The sequence below is a fragment of the Eleginops maclovinus genome, chromosome 6 (genome assembly GCF_036324505.1).
Source record: "Eleginops maclovinus isolate JMC-PN-2008 ecotype Puerto Natales chromosome 6, JC_Emac_rtc_rv5, whole genome shotgun sequence".
Taxonomy (NCBI): domain Eukaryota; kingdom Metazoa; phylum Chordata; class Actinopteri; order Perciformes; family Eleginopidae; genus Eleginops; species Eleginops maclovinus.
In genome coordinates, this window is record NC_086354.1 from 12516621 (window position 1) to 12541406 (window position 24786).

Consider the following 24786-nt stretch of genomic DNA (forward strand, 5'->3'; position numbering starts at 1 on the left):
TTTGTTGTTTGCCTTGTTTTTGTTATGTTGCCTTGGACTAATGTGCCTCACAGTCCATGTTACTCCTCAGATTTGTTTGCAAAAAATACTCATTATTATTGTTTGTCTATAGTCAGCTTAATTATTTTTAAACCTAAGTGAAAAAAAAGAAGAACAACAAATTGAACTCAAGGTCCTTCTACTAGCTGTCCATAGAGACTTCATCCCACACTCATTAGCAAGGAGAGGGCTCAGTTGTCATGGTGATAGCTTAGTGAGTATATGTCAATGTTCAATGAAAGAAGGAAACTTTTATGGTCAAACTAAGTATTTCATTTTTGAGAAAATACAATTTCTCCCTTTTATTATTTTTATTTGTATTATTATTATTATTATTATTATTATTATTATTATTACTACTTTTACTATTATTATCATCACCATACAGCTTGGTATATGCAGTATAAGGTTGAATAAAGCCACCAAGAGGTAGACATATTTCTTCCTAGCCGATGCTGTCTGTACACAGGTGATAGTGTTGTCATGGTAACATTGAACCCACACTTCATGGCAACCAGCAGAGAGCTGATATCCATCTGCAGACCTGTGTGTCTCTCACAGTGACATGTTATGACTATCTTCACATTAAATAAGTGTAAATCAAATTATTTGACTGACAGTTTGGATCATTTATGAAAAAACTTTGGTGAAAACTTAGGTTACACATACAAATAAATAATTAGGGAGGACGTGTTGCTTATTATTAGGTTCATATTTGTCTTTTGTGCCTTTAATGTGACATGTTCCCATGCTGTAATGTTAAAAAAGTGCTTTTTTTTTTCTACTCTTGTCTGTGTATACATGAATATAATTGTGTGTGGATTCTTATAATGGGACAGTGTTATGTTTCTTTGCTGGTACAATAGAAGCAGTTCCTCGTGTGGAAACATGAGTGTGAACTTGCTAATGAATCCTTGAGGTGTTGTTACTGTAGGAGAAACATTAGTTAGAGGTTGTATTACAGCTCAGATTTTATATACATAGACATTTCCCCTTTAATCAAACACCTTGTTCATGTCTGTCAGACAGTAGACACATGCAATTAAATGTCCATTGTTTTTTTCCCTGGCAAGCAAAGTGCCCCACAACATATTTAATTAGATAATCCAATTGTGTTCTGGTGTCTTGTTCGTCCTCTAGGTGCCGCCTCCTCCATAGTTAACATGCGTAGGATCACACATCCTAAAGTTCAACAAACGCTGGCAGGCAAAGCCGTCCTCCCCTGTGTCTTCACCCTCCAGACGAACTCCTCCCCCCAGCCCCCCCATGTCCTGTGGACCCACAGAGGACCTGCCGAGGGACAGGGGGCTCCTCATGAGCACATTGTGCTTTCTGCTAAAGGTAAAAGTAGGACACGATGATCTGGGTCAGCTGTTGATTGAGACCTACATTACTTTACTCAGTCAGATAACATCTCAAGTGCTTAGAGAGTAAACCTGAAAGCTGCACTAATCGATGTTTTTATATTAAAAGTGGATCAGACTATGTACATGTTAACACAATCGTTCCCACTGATCTGCAGCTCTCCTGAAACTAAAACAAACACATTTAAATTAGTAGCCTATGTGAATCCTGAATGGTCTACAGAAGACTGTGAGTCACGTTGATCCACTACCCAGTGGGAAAAGCAAAGACAAAAACACAAATACAAAAGTCTTTCGTGGGAAATAAACAAAACTGTGTTTGGCAGAAAAGTGTGTGTTTACATAGGACCGAGCCATTGAGAAGACATGTTAATATGTATCTCAGACCCCTTTATAAGTTTATGTTTTATCTCTAAAAATCTGCAAGATGCCAATGGACACTAATACTGAAGAACCCTGTCTCTCTGTGCCAAAGGTGATGTAATAAAGGTGAATAAGGCTTTCAGTGGCCGCGTCATGCTGCCAGGTTACGCTGCCAATCCTCTGAATGCTACCATGGAGATCTCCAGTCTCCGCACCAACGACTCAGGCACTTACCACTGTCAGGTTGTCATGGGCAACGACTATGAGAGAGACACTGTGCCCCTGGTGGTCTCCGGTAAGTGCAGCAGCCACTGACGGGAGACTTTACTGTGAGAAAAGTTTAGTGCCTAAGGAACACATATAATAAAACACTGCTGACGGACCGAGCAGCATGCACACACAAACACTTTCAAATTCTGACTTAATCGATTTTTCTCATGTATTACGATCCAGCCTTGTTGTGACAGTGAAGGATAGATAATGGCAGCTGGAAAAAGGAGCACTGCCAACCCTGTTCAGCGTTTGTATTTAATTAAACATTAATAACATTGATTCTCTATATCAATATCATAATGACTGACTTCATTAATGCAGCTTACTGCTCTCTTGTTTGTGTTGTTTCTGGTATCTAGTTTTCTACTTGAGCAATTGTGTAATTCTTTTAATTAAAGAGTTTAGACTGAATACCCATGATAATTGTTCTGTATGCCCATCTGTGAAATTTAAGCTTAAAGTCACCCACGGCTAGATTGATCTGTTTGTGGCCAGAATAACTTGTTTGTTGATTACATCCCACTGATTTATTCACATTAACCTCGGCTGCATGTCTCAGATAAACTCACAATCACTTCCCCACCTGTCCCTGTGTTTACACGTGTAGGCGTGGTGTTTCACTATCAGGCTCCCAGCTCCAGATACGCCCTCTCGTTTAGCGACGCCCAGCGGGCCTGCCAGGAAAACTCGGCTCAGATGGCCACACCTGCCCAGCTGTGGGCGGCGTACTATGACGGCTTCGCCAGCTGTGCGGCGGGATGGTTGGATGATCAGACTGTCCGGTGAGGAGGCGTTCAATAACTTCCTGCTGATCCTCACACACACAGGGTTTTGCTCACTAGTTGCATTGAAGTTAGCGGTGCTTTGAAGCAGGGCTGCAACAAACAATTGTATTAATTATTAGTTAATCTACAGATCACTTTCTCAATATCTTCATCAGACCAGGTTTTCCTGTTCAATGCATCGTTTTACTTGACCCCCAGTCCTAACCCCAATTATACACCATTTGCAATCATAGAAGAAGAAGTAAGCATATTCATTTTCACTGTTTTGAAGACTGGAAGAGAACCTGGACTGGAATATTAGGCATTTGAGCTCAAAGTAATTATTCAACTTTAGGGGAGATGTATAAGCTCATTTGTGTCTTGCACTACATTTAGGCACTGGATCTGATTGGTCAAGTAAAACCTTCCTATTGTTTTGTGTATAGTTTGTTTCCATTTGTATAAGAAGATTTTTCTAACTGACATTTAGATTCTTAATGAGAATAAACCCTTTGATATGTGAGCTAGGACGATGTTGATGCTATGTCCCCAAGTTAAAAAGACTGTTCGATTAGTAAATCAAGGTTCATTCACAGTTATGACTTCCTCATGTTCTTCTCCACAGCTATTCTGTCCAGCTGCCAGAGCTTGGTTGCTATGGACACAAGGAGTACGCTGCTGGAGTGAGGAATTATGGGAAGAGGGACCCGAAAGAGCTGTTTGATGTTTACTGTTTTGCAAAAGAACTGGATGGTATACACACACACACACACACACACACACACACACACACACACACACACACACACACACACACACACACACACACACACACACACACACACACACACTGTCACTCCAAAAAAAACACTTTTACACTGATGGTTGCATCACATTTTGCTACTATATTTAATGTCAGGAAATATTCTTGTCCTTTTTTTAAAACACATTTTTTAATTATTCTAGTGAAAAGTAAAAAATAAAAAGGTTTAAACTTAAGACAGATAAATACATTTGTGCATTCTTATGTCAAAGATGTACGTCTTCAATAGCAACCAATGGGCTTTGGGGTGTTTGCTTCACATGTGCTAGGTTTTGGCCTTTCCATGGGATTTGTTATGAAGAAAAAAGTTAAAATACATACAGCCTAAGCTTTTAAGTAATTCAAAAGATTCCAAAAGCATATGCAGATATTAACCCAGGTGTCTCACTGCTCGATATCTGCTTCTTCACAAGTTCTCTTGTCTCCGTCCTCCAGGTGAAGTGTTCCACTCCTCGGTCCCAGGCAGGCTGTCTCTGTCCTCAGCCTCAGACCGCTGTGTGTCCCTGGGGGGGCAGCTGGCCACAGTGGGGCAGCTTTATCTGGCATGGAAGGCCGGTCTGGACAGCTGCGCCCCAGGCTGGCTGTCTGATGGCAGTGTGCGCTACCCTGTGACCTGGCCTCGCCCGGACTGTGGGGGAGGCCAGCTGGGTGTCCGCACCATCACGCCCAACAGCACCACTGACAACACCACAGCGCTGTATGATGCGTACTGCTACAGAGGTATTGAATCAGACAAGAAACCCCTCTTCAACAGCTTTATCTGCATAATATTTTTAATCATGGGCAAGGAGTAAGCTCAATTCAATCGTTACTGATGGATTGGAAAAGTTAGGTGCTGGCCAGAAGTAAATCTGTGGAAGAGTACTGTTAATGTAGTTATTCAATGACAATACATGTCACTGTCACTGGTGTAGCTATGGCAACAATGATTTTGGGTTCACATTATCCATCCCACTGTCAAGTGTCTGTGAAGATGCTGGATTGACAGCAGCAGTGGGAGAATGAGAAAACAAGAACAGGGAAGTTTTGAAGTTAAATATTTTCGATGTGCAGTTTCTGTGTTGACTGCAGAATTATAACACAGCAAAGCTTAGAGACAAGCTGTGTAAAATCCTTCAGGAGACAGCCATGTGAACAGCAAATATCTTAAACTTGTTTCCCAGGTAAAGTAAAGGATTCAGGCTCCATCTCTCAGATCTACACCTCGCTGTGGAAGCCCTGGAGCTACCTCACAGACTCCAGTGATGCTGACTCTCCAGGGACCAGCAGCCCGGACGTGACTACCCAGCACATCACCACTGCCAGAGGTTTCACATTTGTCTACAGTATCAGTAGCAGCATTCTGAAGCTGATTATTCAGAGGATCAAACATCAAATCAGTAAACATAAATACAGTAAGATTGATTTTTTTGCAAATGCATCCTTTCTGTGTCCTCAGATGGCAGCAGCGCTTCACCTTCTAACTGGACGGGATTGGTCGACCTTGAAGACGAGGCCTCGCTTCACAGCACTGAATCTTGTAGGGCTGATTTCTAATATTTAATTAATTATATGTATTGATCACTTATGCATCTGTTATAACACCTCTTTTGATTGTTTCCTCAGCCTCAGACCCCTGGTCTGCAGAGTCTTCTGGGTCCTTTGTGACGCTCCAGCTGATCCCAGGACAGATCCTCTCAGACTGGGGAGAGCCACTGGAGCCCGGCCCCGACTCAGACGAGTTTCTCCGACCACCAGTCCACCCTACTGTTGCTGACAAGAAGGTTTGTTTGTGCTAAAGTTGCAATAATTACGATCCATCGATCGACAGGAAAATGAACCCAAAATGTTTTGATCACTGATCATTTAAGTAATCTTCCTTCAAAATGGAGAAAAATGCTGTTTTCGTGCTCTCATAGTATGAAGACAACACTCTTTTCTTTGTTTTATATAATATTTACCCAAATATTTTTGGACTGATAGAACAAGACATTTGACACCATCACATTGGATTTTGAGAAATGTTTCATTACTATTCCCGATTCATTGATCAATATAGAAAATAATCAGCAGTAAATCCGTGATTAAAATTAATCATTCGTTTGAGCTGTAAATTATTTTATTTTGACGTTTTAAAAAACAGAAGCAGCATCACTGAACCAGCTAAGTCTCTGTGCATCTACTTTATTTCAGGTGATCTCAAAGATCGTGAAGTCCATCTGGAAGCCTTGGAACTACCTGGCCGGGAGTGACGACGGGGAAGGAACCCAAGCACCAAGCGAACAGACACTGGAAAAAGAGACAGCAACAAAAAAGACAGAGGAGGAGTCAAAGCCATCCATCGAATCATCCAAAAGTAAGTAGATTCAGGCTGCTTCTGATGTGCGAATATACAGCGCCCGGCGGGGGTGTAGGATATCCTAAATGTCCAAAGTTTCAAAGTTTATAAATAGGTGCTGTATTTTGCTCCAGGAGTCAGGGGGCTCTAAATTTAAGAGCAACCTTTTTAAGTTCAGACCTACTTTGTGAAAAACAAATCAAGATCAAATCACAACAGAGAATGTCAGATATAAAGGAAGTAACCAAGGAAGAGCTTTGAAAAAATAGAACATTTGTACAGTAAAGCAAAAATAGATTCAATACTTTCGTTTTGCCTTCTGAGATGTTTATGCTGCTGTTTCACCTTCATCCAATTAGTTCCATTGTGCGTTGCATTGTGGAAAAACAGTGCCTTTCAAGCCAATTTGTCCACTGACATATGAGTAGCCTATACTGAGTAATCTATTGAGTATTTACTATGTATAAACACAGTCCTATTATTATGAAATCTAAAATAGGGAAACATGTTTTGAGTTATAAACCAGGAAGATTTGATGTCTGTGAATGTTTATGAGCAATATTCTAAACATATTGCTGTTGAGGCACTCATTGACTCAGGACTGTGATGTGATCAGCTGGGTAACACAATATGATGATACATTAATTAGACTACAAAGAAGCCTCTGAGTGGAGTTAATTACAGAAACACAGAACTAATAACTCGTAGCGCAGGGGGAGTGTGTCCAGCTTCAACTTCGTCTGAAAGGACCAGCTTTAAGTCTCTCTGCAGCTCAGGATCTGTAGGGCCGCTAATGAGCTGTGATTGATTCCAGGTGTGTCAGCTGACGAGCTCCAGCTGTGTTTTCCCTCACAAGTTGTTTGTGTCATTGTGACCTGTATTTAGATATGACTTGACTTAAATATATATAGAGGCTAAAATGAAATCTTCATCTTCAAAAATCTCTTGAATGAATTCTATAAAATTACATAAAAGTATTTCCAGAAGTTTGAGGGAAGGTGGTGTTATACTTTTGGTAGCATCATATAAATCTGCTGTGTTTTATTTTAGAATTATCATATATATATTTACTTACATTGGAGGTGCACATGATCAGAAATGAGAATAGGCAAACTAGATCCTGTGTTCGTAACTTGCTGAGGGCATAAAGCTTATATTTCACTGTGTATGTTGTTATGTAGGCCACAGCATTGTACTTATAGCTGTTTTCAGAGGCCTGAGGTGGTTCACCCTGTTGTGGATTCACCCTGTGTGGTTCATTGCTGTTAGAGCGCAGTTATGACAAAGTCTCTTTAGTAAATTGAACTGAAAACCAGGGGCGTCCGTCTCACAGCAACGGCAGCTGTAGAACATAATCGATTTTATATCTCGTCTCAGTGTAACTATATCAGTGAGGAACACAAACACTGCAGGCATTTAACAACTTCATAGAGAGTAATAACTTTATTGGCAGTTTAAAACCTTATTCCCTTATGATTATGTTATACAGTCTTATGTTAGGCCTAAATATCCAAAGACCTTGTCTTGTTCTGCTTCCCATGAAGTTCAGCCTTCAGCTCTTAATCCTAAGCTCACAGAGAGAGACACTCTAGACATGAGGATGTGAATCTACAGACAGAAGTCCTTTACAGCCCCTTCAACAAATGCTCCATAGAAGTGCATATGTAGTGGGATACTGTTAAATCGATGCACGTTGAAATGATCAGGTTTCCTTCCAACAGGCAGAATTTAAGAAGTGAAATCCATCCCATCGGCCTGTACTCTTTCCTGAATCTCAGTGGTTCAGCAGGTCTTTATTGACTGCATGTGGATAAAATAACCAAATGGCAGTCAACACATTTCAGTTTTTCATCGTTTTTAATCTAATTCTGAGGCTGTGGTTGTCTTTACTTTCTGTTTGAGTGTGTATGTTGTTTTTTTTTAAGTGTGTCCAAAGAGGTTTTCGGTCGTCCATCCAGTTTTGTCCTCATTACTTATCTGTTGTGGTTAACAGTGGCTGTGTTAAATTAACATTTTCCATACAGTTAAGCATCAAGTCGAACATATCAGAAGATTCAGAAATAAAAGGTGGTTAATTAAGTATAATTACAACTTTGATGCCAACATGAACAGCATTCACAAGTCAGGAACGGGTCATTATAGTGGTTCTGAGGTGACATGAAGGCGGTGTGATGTTGTTTTGAAAGCTTACTCATACATTCATGATGGTAGCACCTTCTACTAAATGACAAACAAATCACTTATATCTCTCATTATTAACTCATCTGTAAATACAGTGTTCTCTGGTTACATTTATCCCTGTGACAATAATGTTTAACACATTGTAGAGGGAATTGTTCAGATCTTTTCTTTGAATGTTTTTCTTCACAGTGTGCACAGGTTTGCATGCTGATCATGTTGAAGTGCAGACGGCTGCTGGTACACTGACGGGCAGCTCAGAGAGCTTACAAGTGTTTGTTTTGTCTCCCTTGGCAAAGCAGAGAGAATGCATAACAGGATTTTTGCTTTGTTTGTCCACTGACTTCACTCTGTCTTTTCTTTTTTGTTTCTTCTGTGACCTCAGCAGCTTTGTTTTCTTGGGGAAGTTCATGGTTTAGCGATCCCTTGAGCAAAAACTCCACACCAGCCAGTGAAGAATCAACCACTCGTCTGGCATCTACTTTGGCCGCCTCTAGTGACTCTACGACTACAGAGAGCTCCGAGAGAGGGGAGGCTTCAGAGATGCACACGTCCACCGCCTCCAACTCTGCACCCAGAATCAACTCATCCAGCGGGGAAACCTGGGTCCGCGTTGAATCAGAGACCACCACCCAGCCGGGTGACAAGAGGGAGGAGACGGTTACCTCCCGAGGCAGCGGCAGAGGAGGCAGAGGAAGGGGGAAGAAGAACAGAGGGGAGGACAGGAGCAGAGGAGAGGATAAGGGGAAAGGAGAAGATGAAGGGAGTGGAGAGATCAGCGGCGTAGAAGCAAAAGGGGAGATACAAGTTTCACGTCGACCAGCGGATTCAGGCAAACCAAGAGAAAGATCCAGAGAAAGATCTAGAGAGAGGGGCCACAGGAAGGGACAGTCCACCACCACAGCAACTACCACTACTGCTGCTAGTCCTCTGGGGACGACAACATCTGAAAGTGATGATCTATCTACTTCTATATCCCCATCCACCTCACCATCAAGCTCACCGGAACCAAACAAATCTTCCTCCTCATCTCAATCCGTTACTGCGTCTCCTTCTCCATCCCCAGCTCTTTCCCTGTTTGAATCTCAATCCCCCTCCTCAACCCCATCCCCAACTTCTTCACCTCCATCCAATTCCCAAACCCCATTCCTTTCCACCTCACCTTCATCCCCTCATTCCCCGTTTCAAACGGCCGGATCAGGAGACCCGGCTCCATCTACTCACTCAGACAGCTCCACTGACCCCCTGTCATCGTCTCACTGGGTACCGGTGGACAAAGCCGCTGTGAACAGCTCTCTGGATTATCCTACATTACTGTCAGGACCCCAAGACATGGAGGAGCCTGCCTGGTCTCACACTGTGGGGTCGGGGGCCCTGTTACCTGGCAACATGGAGGAGGAAAGTAACAGAGGGGGAGTCAACATCAGCAACATGACTCTCAGCCCAACAGGTTAGTATTGTCTCTTTCTGACCTCAGTTGATTTGGCATCCTATGGTGTGTCAATGAATCTGTATATTCTTAAATATTTGAAGCACATATTTTAATTGATAACTTGACTAACATCTTCTTTTGAGAATATTAACAATATGTGAACACCTTTGCTTCACAGTTAGGACTGGAATTGCAGCTGAACTAGCAGGCTGTTCTTATTCAATGATTGTACTTATACCTCCGTAAAACACCTTTATTCATACAACCCATCTAATCAATTGGTATGGAGCCCATGTAATTGTGACCAAGGACGTTGAGGGGTGCCTTCAGGATTCAGGTGAGGTAGAATAATAAGCATCGATACCTGCATGCTGAGGAGTGCAGAATGGATTGACTGCTCAAAAACCACAGGACTTTGTGTTCCAAGTCATCCATTGTGTACTTATTTTAAGGTCTTGTGTTGTGGTTCTGCACTCAATTATAAAATGTAGGCAATAAATAAGGCACATTTTCGTACACTACAAACCTTTGTATAAGGATACATTGAAGCTAGCTGTTGATGGTCAAAGTTATTTCAAATTAGAGGTTGACTTGCTTGTTGAAGGGAACGTTCAACATTTTGGTATGTTTGTTACTTTTTTGCAGAGAATAAGATCACAGGATTGAACCCTGTCTTGTCTACCCATACATATTTGAAGAGAGTGCTAGTATCTGGTTAGGTTAACTCAGCACAAAAACTGGAAATAGAGGGAGGCAGCATTATCGCAGAGGTTCCCAGAAGTAACCACTAGTAAAGTAATGTAACAATAACTTCTGCTGTTTAATAATTCTTCAGACTTGTCTGACTGTTGGTGATCCTTCCTTAGACACAATTGGTTGCAGAGGATCTATTTTCAAATGTACACTGTTATCATAAATTATAGGAATGAAGGCTGATGAAAATAAGACCCAAGTTGTAAATAAATACTGTATAAGTATCCTTTAAAATTGCTTTTCATTTCCTCCCATGGACCTTGCCACTGGCATATTTATTCAAAGATCTCATTGTGTATTCCCTGGGCTTCACAGCTTTAATTCCCACTGGAAGCAGAGACCACCTCCCCGCCGCCATACGCAATCTGTAGATTAAGTCTGCAGCACGGTATATCCGAGTGAAGCTCTTGGCTGGCCACCTGGTTTACTTATTTTTTCGCTTGATAATGAGAGCTCATACAGGGAACATCCTATCACCCAGTGTTTGAGAGCCCCGCAGGCATGATGCTATCGCACATTTCTATGCTGATTTATTTTGCTCCCCCCTTTAAAAGCAGCTCATGTCTGCAGCATGAAAAAACAGCTGTAAACTGTATTGACAAGAAGCCGAGGGCAGCCATCTGCGCTCCTGGGGTACAGTACGAGAGCTGATTGATTGACTGACACCCTGGAGTCATCAGGCAGAAGGCCATAAACACACAAACACACAGTTATATCTTTGCTACACAAACACAATAAGTGGATTGATGCGCTGGCAGGAGATTCGACCAGAGTAATGGCTTACATCTCCCTCCCTCTTTTTTACTCGACTTCAGTTCAGTCCTTTGTGGGATTCATGGTTGTGGTCAGTGTTTCCTTTCCTGACTGGATCAGGGAGTCAGTTCAATCAATGTGAGAAGAGTGAAAAAAGAATGGCCTCAGGTTGGATTCAAGGACCTTTAATAGCAAAGCAAATACATTCTCAAACAAACAGATGCAGACAGTGATTCACTGCATGAATACACACAATGCTTTCAACTTTCTTTCCCTTGTCTGGCCATTTAAAAGAGATTTTTATCACTCAATCTTTCCGTAACATTTACATTGCAGACGGTTTCTTTGTTTTTGCCTTCCTTTACACATTCTCCTTCTCTAACAGAAATGCCAACACCACCTGTGAGGTGAAAGCGCTTATCTGAAAATCATATTTCCAAAGTAAACCACATTTCCACCGTGTCCGTGGCTGTTATTACTCAAAGCAGAGGCAATGTGTGATGTGTGGATTATTACTTTGAAGTATCTCAGCGTTTCCTCGTATTATCCCCTTTCCTGTCCTATTTCTGTAAACGTATTAGTTGGATTTTGCTGTTGCCGGTTTATTGTTGTTGTTGGTGCCGGCTGTGCAGAGCAAGGGACAGTCCACTCTGTCAGCTTCTTCCACAGACTATTGATTTTTCTGCACCACTAGCTTTAATGAACGGCCAATCGTACAAGGTTTATCTAACACAAACACAAACACTCACACACACACACACACACACACACACACACACACACACACACACACACACACACACACACACACACACACACACACACACACACACACACACACACACACACACACAGTAGTAAATCTGCTTGTCATAACAGTTAGTATTTGTCAAGGCGTGCCATGCCCTTGGCTGAAGCAGAGGGTGCGAGTGCACTTCGGCCTGAACTGATGTGCATTAAATGAAATGCATGGTTGGCTTTAGCACCTGACCTCAGCAAAATTCAAACCACGAGCCGAGGATTAGCTCGCAAAACTTAACATAAATCTTTGGACGCTATTGATAAATCTTTCTTGTGGGATTGAAAATCCTCAATCCTTTATTTTTTATTTACATTAATTTCATCCAACATAGCAGCTGGCATCATGGTGATTCAGATGTGAGCTTGAAATGTCTGCCTCTGGGTAGCTATTGGACAGGATCAGCCTGCAGGCTAATCATAGACAGATTCTCGCTCAATTTACCATGTAAACACAAACACACAAACGCACACACACACTGTCAACCCCAAACACCACCCCCTCCTAAGCAGTCCTCAGTGAAGGAAAAACCTGACAGAACAAAGACTCCCACAGCCAAGCTTTTTGTGGCCAGGAGGAACGAGTGGTGGTTTTGAAAGACCCTAGGTTGCTATAATGAGCGGCTCAGGGGAGAAACACGTGGTAGTGTGTCAATTGATATGGAAATGTGTAATTGTGGAAGGAGACCACACACACGCACACATTTAGAGGCTGAATAGCGGGGCCGAGGCACTCAGCGGGAGGTCTGCTCGTTTCTGTTGAGGATGGCTAAGGTCTGAAGTTCTCACGCTGCCCACTACGCTCGCTGGAGAGAGCCAAGGCCTCGCTTTCCATATGGTAACCATGACAACTGTGGCTGTGAGTGGATGGTGGGGTTGAGGCTCGCTGGCTCCTGATCTCTTTGAAAAGAGACAGAGTGTGAAATGGATATGCCTGTTTTAACTAAAGCTGGTTGTGGCTGAGCTGCAACAATGGAAAAGTAGGGTGATTTTCCTTTTTGTGTCATGCCTATGTATCTATGGAGAGGTGAGGGATATTCACCAATAATAAATATAGCTTGGATTCACCTGTTTTGTCCTCACAAATCCCATTTACATACAGAAAAAGCATTTCCCCTTAACAGGATCACTAATTAGCTCCCTTTTTTCCCCATAAAAATGTCCCCTCCTCCCCCCATCCGTCTGTCTGTCTGTTGTAGACGAATCGGAGCCCTGCGTGACTAACCCATGTCTGCATGGAGGAAAGTGCCTTCCACAGGGAACGGGCTTCAGCTGCTACTGCCCACAGGGATACACTGGGGAGAACTGTGAGATTGGTGAGTGATGTTTACACACACATCCCACATAAGCACACATGCATGTACCCACACATTAGCATGATTAAGTCGGCCCTGCTTTAGTGCATATTGACATAAGGCCCTCCAACGGCCTATTGACAGGTCAAAGGTCGAGTTATACGTCACGGCCAGGGAGGACGTTAAGTTTTACCACGGGTGAAAGGTTCAAATCAACCCATTAGAGTTGGATGACAATACTGGTCCCACAAGGACAAACTTTTAGTAGCTCCAAAAGGTTTTGTTCTGTCAACAAAAATAACTTCCTTCAGTCAATTACGTTTTTGAGATGAATTGATTTCTTTTTTCTGGGAATCAAGTCAAGGCCTCTCTTAGTTTTGTCATTGGCAAAAAAAAATCTTTTAATGGCGGAAATCCCAGATTCGGATCAGCACCAAGAACAAATCAATTGTTCCTCACACAAGGGCTTTGATGTCCAACCAACTTCATAGAAATCTATTCATAGAGTTTGATTTGCTGCTGATAGAAGCAGCAACTATCAGCAGAGAAACATAACCTCCTAGTATAAAGATGGCTGAGAGGTGTTGATAGCTGCAGAGGTTAGAGATTATACACATTATACTACAGGAGATCAGGGCCAAAAGGCTGCCATGTTGTACAATACAGATTGTGACCTGCAGGAACAGCAAGACAAAGAGGGACTGACCGTATCTAGACTCAAAATCTCCCAGATCAATTCTTCTTTATCCACACAAAATTTCCACTCTTTCTCTCTCTGCCGATTCCCCTTTTGCTTCCCCTATCTGCTTGGTTGTAGCATGGTTAAGGTCATGTTTGAAAACACCCTTTTTATTCAAAGGAGAGATTTTGATTTGCCAAATCAGGAAAAGCACAGGTGAAATTGAAGATGGCTGCAGTAACAGTATTTGTTTTGTGCAAACTGGTAAGACATCACTTGCTCACACACTTAATGGAATGGAGCCTTTTTAATGTGAATTTACACAACCGTGCTTTCCTGCTTTGACATGCCAACATCTCTGCCTGGAAGAGGTTCTATAATGTGCTGCACTGGGGTGTAACTGTATAATGCTGTAGTGGTTTCAAGGAAGCCAGATGTGATCTGTGTCTTTAAAGGAAATAATAAACATCTGCAGGCAACCAGCTGACACTAGGCTTACTGGATACACTCCTAAATGGCAGATGTAAGCAAAACATAAAAACACATTTTTACCAAGGTATGTTGTGGATGAAATGGAAAAGGTACCGTCATGTCTCTGAAAACGCATAAACGCTTTCAATTCAGTTCAGTTCAAACAAATGGCACACTGGTCAAATGAAATGTAGCAAACTCCATCGCTGGGCTGTCACTTCAATATCTTGAATCAATGGACCTGATGGGGCTATCCACACCCATTTGTCTTACGACTCTGCTTGCTTAGGTGCTATATAAATAGACTTGCCTTGCGTATTTCACAAAACACATTGTTGATGTTGTTAGTTCTTTTCCTACCGACACAATTCAAAATGTCTCGTACAATAAAGGCTGTATAACAAAGCTACTCATTATTGGTCCTGTTTGGGAGATACAAATAACAACTTTATCATTTTTATTTACATTTTTATTGGCAGTTTTGCCCAACTTTAACTTGATCAATCAATCAACAATCAATCAATCAATCAATCAATCAATCAATCAATCAATCAATCAGATTCTATTCATACGGTCCAAAATCACAAATCACACATATGTCTTAAGGGGCATTTACAGTAGCAGATCTGAAAAACACGTTTTGCAGGGACCTTAGTCATCGGTCACAATTTTCAATAATGTTCACAATTAACAAAAAAGATAATGTAAATTTGTCCTTTTTTCACACTGTTTATATAAATAAAGATACCCTTTTAATATGTATGTTTGTAGACCATCTCAGGTAGTTTAAATCATGGAGCAGTCCAGCTTTGAATAATATCATTGTATAAGGGTGAAGTAAACCGTATTTTTCAGGAATTTAAGACATGATGTACTCAATGATTGTAGATATATTCCCTCCAGACCTTCAACTTTAAAACCCAACTGTATGCCTAACTCAGGGACATTTTTGTAGTGTAAGATTTAGCCTAGCACTCTAGGTCCCCGTAGCAGGCACCTGCACAGGGGCACACTGATACTTTGACATGGAGGTTTAAATCTGCCTTAAGGGTCGTCTTTTGTCAATAATGTATCTCTAATCAGCTTGTTGGCAGCCAGTCCTAATGAAAGGTATCACTTTATGAATAAGTAAAAATCACAGAGTCATGTAATGATTCTTACCTGGGTGTGAACAGCTTCAAACTAACGGAGAGCCACTGTTCAGTGTCACAGAATGGTCGGACAGACATCCAGCAGCTGATGCGTGGGTATGCTGGAGGGCTTTGTTATGGATTTGCAGAATTTGCAGTATTATTTCTCTGAGGAGCAGCTTCCCCTCTGAATAATGGATGAGAGGGACGAGGGGGATCAGATTTTTTATGTTGAACAACAAAAAGCTCAAATGATTTTAATTGAAGGAGTTGGTGGTGTGTCTTTATCTATGAACCATCACATCGGGAGGTAATTGAAGGTCGTAATTAGCACTGGTACATTTCATATCAGTGTGACATTTAAAACTTTAGGCTAGGTTTTGTTTTTCTTCAAAGCATTTACAAGTGTGAGGCCTGAGAAAAAATGTTTGATATAATTAAAACTTTTCTTTCAATTTGAGGGAAATCCAGCTTCTGTACTTTATAGAACAAAGTCATGTGTCATTTCCTGATTGATTTTCTCTCGACATTTGGAAATGATTTTAAAATGTAATCCAGGGCTAAATTGCAACCACACGGTTTCAATCCAGATCCTTGACTCAAGTTATCAGAGTTGTTTCACAGTTTCTAACAGTTCACCTAAAGTTTGATAATCCAACATTTATTTTATACTCAAATGTGCTTTCACTCATTCTGCAAAAATGTGTCATCAAATCTACACGGTGTGGCTTCAAGTGGTATGCACCAGTGAACCAAGCTGTCAAGAAGGGTTTCTTCAATAAGAAAAGTCACATTTGAAAAACTCTCAGGGAACTTATGCTCTTCAATTTCTATTTTATCTTGTAGACAAACAACATTGTTTGATCGATCGCACAACGTTGTGCCTGTTGGAGAGAAATAGCATTAGCATACATCTCTGGTTTCAGTTCCCATATCTGTCCTCCAAAAACGCCCTCAGCTGCCATTTTGATAAACAGATAGACAGCTTGTGCTGTCAGATTAAAGTAAGATCATGCCTTAACCATTTTGAAGCTGTAGCAAATCTGTGGATCCGTAGACCCCTGAGAGCACCTTGCAATGTTCTTTATTGATAAACCATCATTTTTTCCAGAAATGAATCCTTACCATTGCAACTGTTTCTGAAGGTCTTAATTGAGTCTTACGGACAATGTAGTTTGATCTATCTGACACATTTAGCTGTTTTACTGCCCTTTTCAATGTTTTCAGCTTTTATTTAAGATTTGAGGAAATACTGTGAGGTGATTTTAAAAGTATAAGGAGCTTTCTTTTTGCTCTCTCCATGTGAGTTTAATAGATTCAATCCTGGGGTCTATCTGTCACACTGGGTTAAAAGAGAACCCACAGTGTTGAAAGAAGATTACATTCCTTCCCTTTACAATGATAAAGTGATACTTTATTAATCCCTGTGGAGAAATGTCCCTTTTGCTCGCCTTTTAAAGAGCACAGTAGCACCGCAGCCCTGGAGCTGGTCGGGAGACTGTTGGTGCAGTAGGTGGAGAAGTAGGGGCTTAAACCTAGATACTTTGGTCAGATTCATCGTCTCTGTTGTCTATCCCACTAGATGTATGTCTACACTTTAAATGCTTTGAAGGAAAACCAATGCAACATGCTGTTCTTCCCAAATTCAGCCTTTAAAAATGACAAGAGAAAAAAGACATACAGTACATTAACCTTAAGTTCTGCAAATCCATAAAGGATGTGATCACACTTGAAGGGCTTTTAGAGTCTCTTTCTTTGTGAGAGAATGAGAGCAAATAAGGAATGTAAAGCGGATTTACTGATAAACATGTCTGTATTCTCGTCACACCCTGTCGGAATTACATTATGATACTGTACTCACCAGTATGAATACATTTCACTGTTCAAACCAGGACTAATTACCCGCTCATCTTGGGTCCATATTTGAAGCAAACACCCACACAGTTCTCTTTCTTTATGAACAACATGTCTCCAGCTGAATATATTCTTTTAATCTGAACTCAAATGAGATCTGCAACCCACCCTCTCTTTCTTCTTTTCTCCTCATCACAGATGTCGATGACTGCCAGTCCGAGCCCTGTGAAAATGGAGGCACTTGCATTGACAAGATTGATTCGTTCCTCTGCCTTTGCCTGCCAAGCTATGGAGGAGACACGTGTGAGAAAGGTGAGACAACTGCATCAACAAATCCAGTAGTTGTGTGTGAAACTGCAGTGGTGAACTTGTAAAACGTTGAGGTCATTTGCCCCAAAAAAGAGCCATGAAACAATTAAGTATTTTATCATACGTGGTAACACTAGTTTGATTGACAATCACTGAATTGCACACACACAAAAATGATCTAGGAAGAAAAATAAAAAGACATCTTTTCTTGCAAATGAACTCTTTGTTCTTGCAAACTGCTAGTAGAAACATTCCTACTCCGTAGGCAGTGGCTGTTACAGCTGTATGTCACAACACAACATCACAAAGATGCATTCCTCAGCAGCCTTCAGACACCGTGTCTAAGTGTGTGTCGCGGGGCACACTATATACACTCTGGTTTCAGTAAGTATATGCACATATTTCCTTATACCCATGATAAAACAATGACACAGTATGATGTGTTTGATTTGATGGTAGTTCTATTTTTTTGTGGTCTGTAGTTATTATGGTATGTAGTTTAATTAAAGGTGTTTTGCTGGCTTGCAATCTTCTTCCATGCTTTTGTTTTTTGGGATCTGCAGGATCCAGGCTCATAATCCCTATTAGTGGTCCAAATCTCCACAGAGTAAAAATATATATCATTCTAACTCAAGTGGGTGGCAGATTCTTCACAACATCTATGATGGGAATGATAGTGGCGAACAATATTGTTGACGGTATTTTGTCCAGGTGCTTGTTGGTGAATTTGGTTAAATTTGAACAGAGCCAGGCACGCTGTTAGCAAATATGATTCATACCAAGTATGGAAAGCCTGAGAGACAGGTGTGCAGTCTTTGTTCCTTTATTTAAAGCAGACTACACTAGCAATGATCTTGCTGGGTGCAACAAAGGTTTGATGTATGCAATCTTAAATGAAAGTAGGCAACTCAGGATTAGTGTGAGGTAATGAAACAGACCTGCGGCAGAAATCAGTCAACTAACACGAGCCGGGCAGCCAATAATGATCTAAAGGATGCAATTTATTCACAGGTGTGTCTGTCGTAGGTCGTACCCCCTCCCACCTACCACACACTCATCCCAACAATCAGTGATTCATCACCTCACTGGTTTTAACCACCTCCAGCCCCATATTGGGGTGTGTGTGTGTGTGTGTGTGTGTGTGTGTGTGTGTGTGTGTGTGTGTGTGTGTGTGTGTGTGTGTGTGTGTGTGTGTGTGTGTGTGTGTGTGTGTGTGTGTGTGTGTGTGTGTGTGTGTGTGTGTGTGTGTGTGTGTGTGTGTGTGTGTGTGTGTGTGTGTGTGTGTGGACGCAGCGCACTAGGGGTAATGAGAATGAATGAGTATCTAACCTTTGCAGTTATAAATGAATCCACTGGCTTTTGTGTTATTAATGAATACTAATAGTGCAGAGAGAGGGCCACATGTGCTGTGAATTGAAAACGAGCCTGTGTAATTGCAGTTCATGTATTTAGCCCTTCAAGAAGCCACAGTCATACATTTTAATCTTTATTTGTGAAATGGGAGGCAACACTCTGTAAAAAGAAAAATCATCTCTCCTCCCATTTACTACATAGCATTTTGTCTTACTCCATTTTCCTGCACTTAACTACGCTTATATGCCCTTTTACAAAATTATTTTAGCTCTCTCACATCCACTCCTCTTTTCTCTTGATTTTTACAGATGTAGAAGGCTGCGAGCACGGTTGGAGGAAGTTCCACGGCCACTGCTACAGGTGAAAATGATTTAAAAAACTGACAAATATATGAACATGAATACACTGGTGCCCTCATCTGTCTGCATTATACCCTGGAGTTATCCGTGATATACTTACCTCAGAGCTCTGTGCCATTTCAACTTGTCTTGCTGCGTAATGTATGAAATATGTATTTTCATAACCACTTCCACTGCGTACTCCCAAAGGTACTTCACTCACAGACACACCTGGGAGGATGCAGAGAAAGACTGCAGAGAGCACAGCGCTCACCTCAGCAGCATCATCTCAGCTACTGAGCAGGAGTTCATCAACGGTTGGTGTTATTATGTCATAAACAACCTACACCCCTTGTGCAAATCATACAAATCAAAACCCACAAAAACGACATTTTCTTTCACCAAAACGTTGCTATATTCTAAAGAAATACAGTTGAGGTATAGCCTAAAATGTATGCTTTGTTTGAAACAGGATAATTACAACTTTTCCTTGTTTTTGTTGCCTTTTCACTACAAGATTAATTGAGAGCATAATTGTGTTAATGTTGACAGCCCTGGTTTGAACATATTAAGACCAGTTAAGGAACATGTCTTCACGATGATTTTCACAGGTCTGGGTCATGACAACGCCTGGATCGGTCTGAACGATCGCACAGTGGAGGAAGACTTTCAGTGGACTGACAGCAATGATCTGGTCAGTGCTCAGTTCTGAACTGTGCTCTCGTGACAATCTCAAACTCCAGTTTTAGGGCCAATAAAAAAATATTGTTAGTATTGGGTAAAGAAACAACCTCAGTTATGATTAAATCAAAGTTTAAAACTCAAAAACGAGTCCTCAGATTTAAAAGAAAGCATTTTTCCAACATCAGCAGACAGACTTATGGTTCGTATGGGGCTATATTCTGAGCTGGGCAGACACAAGACAAAAATAAAGAAATCTCTTGGCATAATGGTTCGGACGGCTGAACTTTCATAAAGGCCCATTGCTTATATTACGAAGCTGAGAAAATGTCAGTACCATAGCTTTCCATTTTGGCAATTCAATCAAAATTCTTTCCCCATTCATGTGCAATCTGGCTGGAAGTGTTTATCTTTGTTTGTATTATAAAGAGAAAATTACAGAGTCACAATCTGACATTGCTGACAAATGAAAGCAACTTCTGCTAAATCCTGTTGTTTTTCTGTTGTGCAGGTATATGAGAACTGGAGGGAGAGCCAGCCAGATAACTTCTTCGCAGGTGGGGAGGACTGCGTGGTGACCATTGCCCATGAGGACGGCAAGTGGAACGATGTGCCCTGCAACTACAACCTGCCCTACATCTGCAAGAAAGGCACAGGTACTGTAATGCTGCTTGACTCACTGTAGCAGCACACGAAATGGTCCGGTTTGTGTGTGTGAGTTCATCTAATCAAAGCTAAATCAATTCATTTGGAGAGACTTTGTTGTCCTCATAGAATGTGGTAGCTTGTAGTTATCACTGACCAGATGGTGGCTGTTAATCATCACTGCCCGTGCTCATCATCATTTCTTATGCTCTCTATGCAGAAAACATTCAGCAGTTGGTCAGAATTCAGTAGCCGTTTCGCATCACTTCCACTTTTTCTCCATTAAAGGTCACAGCGGCTGATGCTCGATTTTTTTCAACTCTAAACACAAACTTAAGTGAAGATTGTGGATCAGCGTCCAACCTGTATTGATTTTTGAGAGCAATATCAATCTCAATCTTCCTCTTATTGCCGTTTCTCCTCAGGGCTCACTTACAGTTGTCCAGACAGCAGAACTGTTAGTTGCAGTTATTGCCAATTACTGCCTTGTTCACAAATATGATGTGAAATTCCTCTGTGCTAGCTTTGCTAGATTTTCGTAATACTTTCCCACAACTTCCCTCTGTGGCCAGACTGGGAGCTGACCTGAATGTGAATGCAGCAGGAAGTTGTAGAATGCAAAGAAAGCTTTAGACTGGAACATAATGGAGAAACGGAGGATGGTCGAGAGGAGTTAGAAAAGGGTAGATAAAGATGGAGTAGGACGTTGAGAAAGGGATTAAGTAGTTTAGGAGCGTTTGTTTGTCTGGCCGCGCCTCATGGCTCTGTGGTTTGGCTGCACTCTCTCTCCGCTGCAAAGACCCAAGACCTCCTTCTGGCCTCAACATAGCTCAGCTCAGATACAGCAACAAGCTGCCACCTAGAGGCAATACACACCTGCAATACTGAACATGGTACAAACCAACAGTTGCATTTCTATGACCTGACTACCATGAAAGTGGGAGGACCCTATTCAAACTGTAGGAGTTGTTCATTTATTTATTTTCTCAAATGAATCACAACATTTCTAAAGTTGGTCCAAAAAGGATTCAAATTCACAGCCCCTGCTGTATGTCTACATGTAGGGAATTAAGTACACATGTATAACACATTGAATCATACAATAAAGTCCATTTGAGGTATAAACCTAAGAGGAGGTTGGCGCACCACTAGTTTTAATTTGCGGTGGGATTTTTACCTGATGAAGAAAAAGTGGAATAAGTTAACACTATTGTATACACATTTAGACTTCTGCCACCATACAGTATATGTCTCAGTATAATAATATATGGTTATGGATACATGCCAACCTTTATATGGATGATTTATACATTTTGATTTAATTATTTTTGGCAGTGTTGTGTGGGACTCCCCCTGCAGTGGAGAACGCCCATTTGATTGGTCGCAGAAGGTCACACTACGACATCCATGCAGTGGTTCGCTACCAGTGCTCTGAGGGCTTCTTCCAGCGTCACATCCCTACTGCTCGCTGCAGGGCTGACGGGAGCTGGGAGAGACCCAGGATCATCTGCACAAAGTGTGAGTGTCCATTTTAACCTTTATCATGTGTCTAAAGGTTTGTAAAGGTTTTTTTTTTTTAATCAATTGTAATCAATTCCTGACTCTTCTGACAGCCTCTGGGACTCTATAAATGTTTTGTGTTTATTGACAAACTGTCCTGTTTTATGTTGGATTTCCTGGTTACATATAGACCTGTGTTTTTATGCTAATATTCAGAACAACTTACAATACAGGTAGTGCAGCGGATAAATATGATTAATTTACAAAAAACACATATAATGCATCCTTATCATAATGTATTTAACAATTTAATTGTATTGGATTTAAAAACTCTGATTTCCATAACAGCACAAGTCTCAAGTCCTGCATTGGTCAAGCTTTAGTACAAATGATTGGTTTCTTAAAATATTTTGGACAGGAGAAGTAAAAAAGAACGAAATAACAAAATGACAGTTGTGTCATGCATCATAAAGTATTTTTGTTTCCCTCCTCTTGCAGCCCGGCGGTCACACCGGTACAGACGCCACCACCACAATCAGCACAACGAGCGCCGCGGTCACAGGAGACATGGAGGAGACGGACACAAGGCCAGAGAGGACGCACACAGCTACTACTGAACCAAATAATACAGCGTCTGCAAAGCCCAGGCCCATAAAGAAAGACAGTAGTTCACGTCACCCCCCATTTCCTTTCCTGCTTTTAACCATGCTCCATTTGGCTTTATTCCTCCTAAACAATTAGGTTTTCTTACTCTAACATACTGTACAGTTTATCTCCATAACCACTTTCCCGCTGTTTGGATGCTTCTTTTTGTTTCACATTGCTTCCTTTAACCGAGGTCCATGCGAACACTAGCGATGACACTAACTCCCTCTCTAACATCTGAGTAAAGTTAATCCTCTTCCTGTCTATGAACTAAAACCCACTCAGTCTGTCTGACTGACAGCAGTGTGTGAGCGTGTGAGCGTATGCATGTGAGAAACTTAGAAAAGTGCTGAGTCACTTTTTTGCAATGGTTTGTTTGTTCTACATGCAAATGATTTCTCATACTAGTATTCTGTTTACAAAGCACAGATGTAATTGATGCATTTAGTCCCTGGAGACCCTAAGCTTTTTGTATGTGTACTGTAGCTGTTACTTTTTCCATAGATCAACTGAGAGCTGACCTGTTTTTATTCTACTGACATGCTTTTTCTAATCTTTGCTATGTTTTTGTGTTATGTTACTATTTATTATAAATTGTTTGCTAGTGAATATGCTTTCATTGTTTACTTATACTTCAGAGAGCCGACTTAACATCCTTTTTCTATACCAGTATATAAGTCCAACAATCAACAATAAACTAAATTAATCATTTGATTGCCTCTAAGCTAATCTCTGTATTGTAAATATTGTGGTGTTTGTTTTTGGCTGATCCCTGATCAATAGTTGGACCTTGTCTAATGAAATAGATCCCCCCCTCATAAGCACTCTCAACTAATGAAATTGTCCTGATGACATACAGTAGATAGTGTTGATGGGGTTATACTGTAGGAGATAACCACTTGATTGTATCTGAATTGCTAAATACTTTCAATCTTTGCACGGCTATTTTTACTTTGATGAGTAGAATGTCACCATTTATGTCTTTGGTCCCTTTGATATTTGATCGGTCATTCACTTTTTTGGTGTTCTTATGACTTTTTGTCCTGCTGTTGTGTTCCATTCTTAATAAAGTAAAAAAATGAACAACAGCACTTCTGCTTTTTTTTAATTCAATCTCACAAACTATCAGCTGGTTCTCAGATTCTTCTTCATGCATACTTTAATTAGCCATGATAGAGCTACAACACTTTGGTCCAGACTGAAATACTTTAACAATGTACTACTGGATGGACAACATTTTGTAGACAGAGATGATCCCCAGGGGATCAATCAGAAAGACCTACAATGTATTTATTGATCGTTTAGGTCTTAAATGATCAAATGAATATTAGCGCGCACCACAAGGACATCTATCAGGTCAAACTTTAATTTGTCTAACGCATTGGTTTTATGTACTTTCAAAACTGACAACATTCCCATTGGCCTCAGCTAGCTTAAGCTAAGTGCTAATAGGAAAATGTTAGCAACCTGACATACTGAATTAATATATTGACATGGTAAACATAAACACCAGCATGTTAGCATGCATCAAAGATTTTAAAGCTTTGAGTTTGGCATCCTGGTCATGGCCATTTATTTTTTTGGACTGGATTTTTTGGACTGAAATCAACACAGTGGTAGCGACAAGTCAATCTGTCATTCTTTCTCGAATTGGGACTAAATTCAGAAAAAGAACAAAATACGATATTGAGAAGGACTTCATACTGGTGATAAAAACAATAAGCTTATTAAGAAAATATTTACTGAGTTAATACATCAAACTACAAGTTTGTTTGGTTAATGTTGCCGTCTATGCTGCCTGCTGGATATTAGAAAGAAAGCTGGTGGCTTCATGTTTCAGACCCTAAGGTTGCCTTTCGATGCTGACATTAGCATTTAGCTCAACACACCACTGTGCCTAAGAACCCTCATACAGAGCTGTAGACTCAAGTGTGTTTACTGGAGAGTGATCCTATAATCCATTACTTGTAGACAGGAAAGGGCTGTTGTGCTCAGAGATTGTTTTGTTTCGTGTCACTGTGGTACCAGC

General features: G+C 41.0%; 1 protein-coding gene across 1 annotated transcript in view; it reads left to right on the forward strand.

Annotated features, from left to right (window-relative positions):
• Window positions 1-23832, forward strand: part of LOC134865462 (neurocan core protein-like) — a 48814-nt gene extending 24982 nt beyond the window's left edge. Inside the window, exons 5-22 of the mRNA XM_063884990.1 lie at window positions 1180-1380; window positions 1879-2061; window positions 2647-2821; window positions 3429-3556; window positions 4062-4346; window positions 4790-4933; window positions 5065-5145; window positions 5232-5389; window positions 5799-5961; window positions 8507-9571; window positions 13057-13173; window positions 17485-17598; window positions 19257-19308; window positions 19497-19603; window positions 19898-19980; window positions 20479-20623; window positions 21948-22130; window positions 22611-23832. Of these exons, the coding sequence (XP_063741060.1) occupies window positions 1180-1380; window positions 1879-2061; window positions 2647-2821; window positions 3429-3556; window positions 4062-4346; window positions 4790-4933; window positions 5065-5145; window positions 5232-5389; window positions 5799-5961; window positions 8507-9571; window positions 13057-13173; window positions 17485-17598; window positions 19257-19308; window positions 19497-19603; window positions 19898-19980; window positions 20479-20623; window positions 21948-22130; window positions 22611-22729 (3503 nt within the window). The 3' untranslated portion in view covers window positions 22730-23832. The remainder of the gene's footprint in view (window positions 1-1179; window positions 1381-1878; window positions 2062-2646; window positions 2822-3428; window positions 3557-4061; window positions 4347-4789; window positions 4934-5064; window positions 5146-5231; window positions 5390-5798; window positions 5962-8506; window positions 9572-13056; window positions 13174-17484; window positions 17599-19256; window positions 19309-19496; window positions 19604-19897; window positions 19981-20478; window positions 20624-21947; window positions 22131-22610) is intronic.
• The last annotated feature ends 954 nt before the right edge of the window (window positions 23833-24786 follow it).